General features: G+C 39.0%; 1 protein-coding gene across 2 annotated transcripts; it reads right to left on the bottom strand.

The window, feature by feature from the left end:
• Positions 1 to 756: 756 nt before the first annotated feature.
• LOC149047395 (uncharacterized) lies at positions 757 to 8,019 on the bottom strand. 2 transcript variants are annotated; one of them, XR_016186446.1, is made up of 3 exons: positions 7,931 to 8,019; positions 1,379 to 1,470; positions 757 to 886 (listed from the first exon to the last, which is right to left on the bottom strand). XR_016186446.1 is itself a non-coding variant. In XM_089205765.1 (2 exons), the coding sequence occupies exon 2, from the start codon at positions 6,390 to 6,392 to the stop codon at positions 2,886 to 2,888; it is 3,507 nt and encodes a 1,168-aa protein (XP_089061891.1). In that variant the 5' UTR covers positions 6,393 to 6,431; positions 7,931 to 7,985; the 3' UTR covers positions 1,684 to 2,885. The 2 variants fall into 2 exon arrangements, 1 of the variants encoding a protein (XP_089061891.1); XM_089205765.1 differs by lacking the exons at positions 757 to 886; positions 1,379 to 1,470 and adding an exon at positions 1,684 to 6,431 and having other exon boundaries at positions 7,931 to 7,985.
• Positions 8,020 to 8,078: the final 59 nt, after the last annotated feature.

The following is an 8,078-nucleotide window of genomic DNA, read 5'->3' as shown; positions in this document are numbered from 1 at the left end:
CTGCAACTTGGAATCTATTTGTATTATATAATAAAGAATTAAAATATACGGAAAAAAGTTTTAATGATGACGATATCTATAAGTTTGTCCTCCAATAGATCATAAGTGAGAACCAATCAGAATGCGTTTATAACTGAGCTTATTATATAAATGTATATTCTTCATACTGTTCTCTTTACATTCTCTTAGGTGCTGACAAAGAGAATTTGTTTGACAATCAAGAACTTCTTTGGTTGGTGATCATTTCCTTTATTCTCGTGACCTTAATGTTTGATTTAGGGCGATACTGTAGGGAGAGATGAGATGCTTGTCATTTTTAACGGTTTAAGAGTTAACATAAACTAGCGGCTTAGAGAACATAGAATATAGAAAGAGTTTTCGTTTAATTATGCTCGGTTATGCCTTAACTACCGAGAGCATTAGTTTTTGCGAACCAGAAGCAACCTTCAGCATGAGAAAAATCAGAAGATAAAATCTGCTGCATGAAAAGTTATAAATTTTAGACAACACCCCATGAAGAGGAAAATTCTGAGCTTATGTTCTCTGTGGTGTTGTGTTAAAAATTTATAAGGTTCATCTAAATTATAAAATTCCTACACAACTAACTAAAACGTTAAAAGAAAGGAAAAGTATCCTTGAGGTCGTCTTAATTCACGCTCATCAAAATATCTCTGACCCACACACCATTATTTTTTCATTGTGTTAGAGGAAATAAATCTCGTTGAGCCTGTCGATGCAAAGGCGAACTATCACTGTTGTATCCATCCTACCTCCATATTTTCTACTGAATTTTCAAGCATTTCTTGAATTCGCCGCCATCATATTTCATGTTCGAGGATAAAGGGGGAGTGGGTCGGGTTGCCTGGTGTCATCATCCATTGAAAATCTTCAGTAGAAATGAAAATATATTTTTCCTCGTGTCACAACGTCTATATCATTTGTAACGTTCTGTGAAAGTTTCAGTTCCTTTTCCTAATTTTGATAATCAAGAAAGGACCAACTATGTAATCAGTTAAGGCTTAGCTTAACACGGACACTTTTCATTTCCTGCTTGACATATTGGTTTAACCCTTTACACCCTAACATCAGTTTGTATATTCTCCATACTGTTTTCTAAACATTTCCTAAGGTGCTGACAAGGAGAATTTTTCTGACAATCAAGAGCTTCTTAAGTTGGTGATCATTTCTTCTGTTCTCATAACCTTACTGTATGATTCAACAGTGCTAGTGTAGGGAGAAATAGGATGCTAATCACTCATAGGGAGGAAAGGATTAAGATTTTAGACATCAGAGGAACTAAAGCCATCGCATTTGCGATCAAATGATACAAATGAAATCTTACGCTGACCCATAACATTTCGATGAAATATCTGATTACCTTTTAAAGTTAATTTCCCTCTCTCCTAAGGTATTCACGATTGTTACAGTATGTCAGTGAATACATCAACCCCGATGTCATGGTAGGATACCCTGAGAGTAAATGAAAATTGTTTGTTTGTGTCCCTGTAGAAGATTAAAGGAGTGACCTCTTGGGATTAAAGCTAAGAATAGATTAAGGAGCGACAGGATTGTTAAGGATTGGGATGATTAACTCGGATTACAATTTAAGCCTATGGTTTTCATTTCATCACAATTATTAATTTTTAGTGTTTTAAGATGAACAATGAATTACTTTTGAAGTTCTTTTTTTTGTTTGACACACAAGGTTTATTAATCATGACAGTCGCATTTTAAAGAAACTAAGCTTTTCAAATAAGTATTTTAATTCACAATCACCTATTTACAATGTTTTGTAAAGAATCATACATGGGCTCGCGTAGATATGGAATTTCTGTTCAAGTGTTCGACTCGATAGCTCACGAGTGAGCTGCATGCACTCACTTGTAAGTTGTTGAGTTAAACACTCGAAGAGAAATTTCATCTCTACGCATGCCCATGTATTAATTTTTTTACTGCATAACCAGAATAGCCCTTTACGGACAAGAAAGTCGACTTAATTAAAGAATAGAAAAAATGGAATCCAAAATCTCCGAGAAATTGTAAAATGCGTTGGCGATAAGGCTCAAGATAAGAAAAATTCCGTGAATCATTAAAAAAACAAACAGTCAAACTAATATTCAATTTACAAAATTGTCAGTTAATGACTTACTCCTCGGCGACAAAATCTTCCAGTTGTCGAGTTTTGTTTTCAGCCGCGAGAAATGCCACCACCAAAGCCACTGATTATTTAACTTTCCCCTTTCGGGAAACTTTGAACGTCATTGTCTATAAGCGATACAGATTTTTCAGTGTTTTAGCAGCCATAATCCGCTCCGCTAAAGGCGAGTGACGTGTCAACAGATGATTGGCGAAAAAGTAAAACTATTGTAATTTTTTTGACGTGTGTTGCTACGCCTTTTCTCAGGGCTGGAAATCCTTGAATAATACCACAGTTTAAGTAATAAATTAATTTATTATTCGTCTTCTTTTTCAACTCAAAGTGCATTTTCTTTGAAGCTGTCTCCGTCCTCGTATCTCTGAGCATACTACTGAGATTTTCTCAAATGAAGGACACGTGTAGTAAAACTCATAATGATTAAACACTTCAACATTAAAAGTCTAATGAAATAAAGGTATTAGTTGAACTTGTATTTCCTCTCAGAGTCCCTTCATAACAGCGACATCTTTCACAGTTTATTATGTTGAGACACCTGGTACTTTCTCCCCCAGTTATGAAGAATTCTCTCTCACCTCTCACCTCTCAAATTGTAAGCTGATTCCGTCACTGAAAAACACGCTTGCTTCGTCACATGTTGCAGTGTGCCAGACATGCTTCTAAATTGCGTTATTATATTTTTCACTTAATTTTGTATCACAGCATCGTATTTACATCCCGGAACTTACATTCACTTGGCGAATTGGAGTGTCACATCATCTCCAATCAACACGAATGGTGCCCATTTTCTCACTTCCGAGTAGTCTGGGTTCTCTCTCATCCATTTCATACTTTCATGAAGAGATTCACTCGCACTCTTTCCATTCACTAAATGCTGGTAAAATTGCTTCATGAACTCCATTGTTGCTTCGTCGTCCACAGCCCAGAGAGACGCCAACACCGAACGAGCGCCAGATCCTAAGAAGGCTCGAGCTATGCCAACAACTCCCTCAGCTTTGATGTTTCCTTTACCACTGTGACAGCAACTGAGCACCACCAGTTTGGCTCGCAATCTGACTGCTGAGATGTCGGCCATTGTCAACAGAAAGTCATCCCTCTCACGGTTGGATGGAGCTAGTGCAATATTACCTCTCTCTTCTTCACCGTGTGCAGCAATGTGAATGAGACTTACAGAGTGTATCTTCTGTAGTACCGCTTCCTTAGCAGCTTCTTTACCAGTTAAGGGTTGAACGTTAAGAATACTTCCAATCATCTCAACTTCTTTTCTAGCACATGGTAATGGGTCAAATGTCAATTCACGTCCCTGGTGCGTGACAGTACCAACATCAGGATCGCCAACTAGGAGAACACCACTTTCACTGTGATAATCTACAGGACTGTCTTGGATCAGCTTGAGAGTCGTCAATGATGGAGTATACCGAATCCTGAACTTTTCTGCCACAAATTCTCCTTTCTCGTTCATCAATGCAGAAAATGGAACTATGTATAGTGAACGATCAGGGACAACAACTATTTCATCAGATCCTTCCAGAAGATCAGCCACAGGAGCTATGGTGACTTTATACAACACTTTGAGGGGCGGTTCTTCCTCTGATCCGCCTTCATTCTTCTCCTCGACTTTGCAAGTATTGAGACTTTGATGAGGCTCCGGGCTTCCTTCAGATTTAGTTGGCGATCTAGCCTCAGAATGTTTATCATCAAGGACCAAATAGCGATCTTCGCATCGTTCTCCTGGCAAAAGGGAAAATTCTCTGTGGCACTTATACGCCAGGTCCTTCAACTTGTCTTGAAAGGAGTCGTGTTGAGGCTGACTATCTGACATCTCTTTGCAAGTTGTCTTCATGTTACCCTTTAAAATCCAGTAAAAAACATATCCGGCATAAAAACAAAATGACAGGCATGTGTAGGATCGTTTCCGGACAACGTTTTTATGATCTATCCATTGAAAAGGATCAAAACCAGGTAAAGGTTTCGCGGAATATTGAGTCTCCATTCGCTGAGCCAATGATCTTGCACGTCCAAGCTCCGACACGGACAAAGCTTGATCAATATTTCCTAGTTTAAGCAGGACAACAACCATTAATCGATAAGGATCATTGTGTTGGTGTGCAAAGCTAATCTGAAAAGATTCTCTTTCTCCATGTATAACCGACGCTTTTTCAAGCAGCTTTATGCTTGCTGAGAGTGCCGAGAAAGCTTTTGGTATATCGTTTCTTGCCAAAGACAGCATTGCTATATTGCAAAAGGCACGGCTTTCTCCTATTAAGTCTTTTGACGTTCGAGAGATTGAAAGTGCAGTACTAAAACAATCGGATGCTTTCTTAAACTCTTTTTGACACATGTAAAGCTGTCCCAAGTTGTGGTTGATGACCATTTCCCCATTTTTGTCAATAATTTCCTTTGCAATGTCAAGAGCCTGTTCGTTGTATTCGATCGCCTTGCGATTTTTACCTAGTGAAGTATAAAGAATTCCAAGGTTTGCCAAAGCAGTGCTCTCTCCATATTTATCTCCAATTCGTTTCAGTGTTTGTAAGGATCTTTCAAGATCTGCCATGGCTTTATCTGCGTCACCTTGAGACTGAGCAAGTAGTCCCCCTCGGTTGCAGGTCAGAGATGCCTGTTGCTTGAGATCACTAGCCTCTCGGCTGATTTGAAGCGCCTGTTCATAATAGGCCTTTGCGCTTTCATACTCGCCAATTGTGTGCTCCACATTTGCCAAACTAGCGATTATATTTGATTCATTCAGACTGTCGCCAACAGTCCTAGCGATATCAAGTCCTAAACGCCAAAACTCCTTCGCTTTTGCATACTCACCAAGATGCTTACAGCAATGACCAAGATGAAGGTAATCTGCAGGCATTCCTTCTTTGAAATCAATTTTAATTTTCATCTCTAGTGCTTTTTGGTGGAGTTCGTAAGCCGTTTTGTATTCACCGAAATGCAGGTGGATAGTTCCTCGATTGCCGTAGTCAATGGCTTGCCCCCTTATGTGATTTTCTTCTGTGCTGATGGCAAGCGCCTGTTCGCAGCATTCCTTAGCCATGAGGTAATCTCCGAGATCTTTATAAACAGCTCCAAGATTGCAGTATTTCGTATCTTCTCCCCTTTTATTACCCATTTGCTTCGTTAAGATAAGACTTCGTTCATGGCTTTTAAGTGCAAGGTCATACTTACATAGAAAACGGTAAAGATCTCCGAGTCGACTGTATTCACTTTCTTCACTTTCCAAGTCACCAGTTTCTTGATACATTTCTATCGCTCTCTTGTAGCAGTGCTCTGCCATTTCAAAGTCTTTCAACTTTCTATGAACATCACCTAGATCACTGTATGCTGAGGCCTCTTCGTTTCTGTCACCAATTTCTTCACTGAGATTGAGTGCCTTTCGGCAACAGTCTAGAGCCTCTGTGAATTCACCAAGATTGAGCAGAACACCAGAGAGGGCTCTGCAATCAATGATTTCTCCTTTCTTGTCACCGATTTTCACACTTATTTCGAGCGCCCTCTTATGCAAGCATTTTGCTTTAATATAGTCACCGCGAAAGTTACATAAATTCCCAAGTTTACCAATGGCCACCCCTTGCCTGTAGATGTCCCCATCTTCCTCCGCTATAATCAAAGCCTTTTCAAAGTAGGTTTGTGCCTGATCATATTCCTCAAGTGACTTATGTAGCTCACCGAGATTAAAAAATGCAGTTTTCTCCTTCTCCCTGTCCCCAAGCTCACCACACAGTTCAGCTAATCTCTCTGAAAGGCGTCTGGGTTCGGAGTACTCGAAACGAGATGGAGCTAAGTGACTGAGTCTGTCAAGTTCACCTGCTTCCTTAATTTTGTTTCTATAATTCCCGGCTGATAATGGATCTTTATTAATTTCTTGGTCCTCCTCATTATCTGGAGAGTCATAGGTCTTAGGCACGTGCTCATCACGAGGTTTGGCGAAACATTCAGCTGAACTTTCCCCGTCACCCATCTGGGGATACAGAGCGCTTGCCTTCTCTCTGTTTTCAAACCAATTCTTGGAGTCTCCGATATGGAAATAAGTCTGAGATAATCTGCAGTAGACTAGTGCTGAGAGGCGTTTTAATGTTTCGGCTTCCCAACTCGAAGCGTGCTTATTCAGAAACTCCAAGCATTCAGTAAACAACTCGATAGCCTTTCTGTATCGACATGTTTGTAGTAAAACCGACGCGAGTGAGATGCCGATAAAAAGAGCCTGGAGTAGCTTTTCTACATTCTCCATAAGTGTTTTGTTTCACTCATTCACTGTTCAGCAATTAATCTATCAAAAGCGAATATAAATTAATTGAATGAAGCTAAGGAATCCATATTAAGGCAAATATGACATTTAATTATTTTTAAAAGCAATTTACTAGAACATTAATCATTTTTGGGTTAAGAATTATCTTTACCAAATCAGTTGTATCCAAAGCGATAGACAGTAATGAAGAGTCCAAGGTTATGGAAACCAAATCATTCCTAATTGTCTGAATTTTTCAGTCTTAAAAGCCCACAGGCGGCCCAAGCTCCAGCTATGAGATGATCATCTTGCGAAATAAGAGTCATGGCGAAATTATAAGAGTTTGAATGGGAATATTTGCGACCGCTCTTAGGAATAAAAAAATACAGCCAAATTCTCAATAAAAATATCTCGCCTTACTTCCACTGAGCATAGTTTGTTATCTGACCGCTTACTGTGTTAAAAAGAAGCCATTTTAGCGAGTTATCCATTTCTAGCTTTACTACACAAGAGAAACCCTCTTATGTAGTTTTACGGAAAACCGAACATGTTATATGCAAAGTCGACTAAGAAAGCTCGAGAAAGTTCAAGTCATGCATGAAATTAAATCAGAAAATGATCCTTCGTCGCTGATTTGCTTTGTTGCTAGCATGGTTCAAATCCATGAAAATCGATGCTTTAATATCAGTTTATCAGTATTTCTTGTCACTGCCTTTTGATCGAAAAAAAATTACGAAAAGTTTAGCACTATTAAGTACAAGCATATAAAAAAGGTAGAACTATCTAGTTCACTGCAGGGTCTCATGATGTAGGCGAATGGTTTCGCGTATTCGTGTTAAAGTCTGACTCGATGATAACACTTAAGCGTCATATTTTCTTCTCATGCATGAACATCATTTTAAATAAAAGCTATGCCTTCCATTTGATTAGTTGCAACATCTACCAATGCACAAGTGTTGATCAACTCGGTGACGCATAATTTAACTCAATACGAACAGATTTACGCAGGAAAGTTTGCAACCAGGGGATCAACATTTGAAACGGACCTAAAGTCGAGTCTAGTGAGTAACCTTCGTGGAACTTTACGTATAGCAAACTATATCTGGCTAAATACCTTGCCTTCCTGAGGATACATAATTCATTTTAATTGACTCTGTGGCTAGATGTCTGGCAGCCGGACAGGTTTTTTAATAACTCCGTGTCCGCCAGTCGAAAAATATTTACTAATTGCAATTTACACGATCAGATACGTTTTTAAATAGATGAACACGTCACGATTTCAACCGATCTGCGAGTTTTGCATTAGCTCGGCGCTCTGTGTTTATTTAAACGAATGTTGCGAGCGTCCAGTGTCTAATTAACGTTTAGGGTTGTCGCTCTTGGGTACTTGATAGGCTTACTCCGCTCTGCCTAAAATCTTACCACTATAAGAATTAAAGGTTCAACACTACATCAGGCTGAGTTTTTAGAAATTTTTCAAAGGTTTAGCAACGCTCTATCCACGACAAGTACAATGCTAAAGTTGGTAAAACCTCACTTACCTCGAAGCTTTGAGTTCAGCAAAGCCGGATATAGCCAACAAATACAGATGTAGCGATTTCGATATATATGTCATGTAAGCTTCCTAAAGTTGTATCGTGATCTGTACACGGACTTGGAAATTTATCTTCCTTGTTATTTTGTTTTCCT

This window comes from Pocillopora damicornis, chromosome 4 (genome assembly GCF_964200805.1).
Source record: "Pocillopora damicornis chromosome 4, jaPocDami1.2, whole genome shotgun sequence".
Lineage (NCBI taxonomy): Eukaryota > Metazoa > Cnidaria > Anthozoa > Scleractinia > Pocilloporidae > Pocillopora > Pocillopora damicornis.
Note: the sequence above shows the minus strand (reverse complement) of the source record. Positions and strands in the feature narration are given on the sequence as shown.

What these genes read in the sequence shown, in the direction of transcription:
- LOC149047395 (XM_089205765.1), bottom strand. Translation starts at nt 6,392, where the DNA reads ATGGAGAATGTAGAAAAGCTACTCCAGGCTCTTTTTATCGGCATCTCA.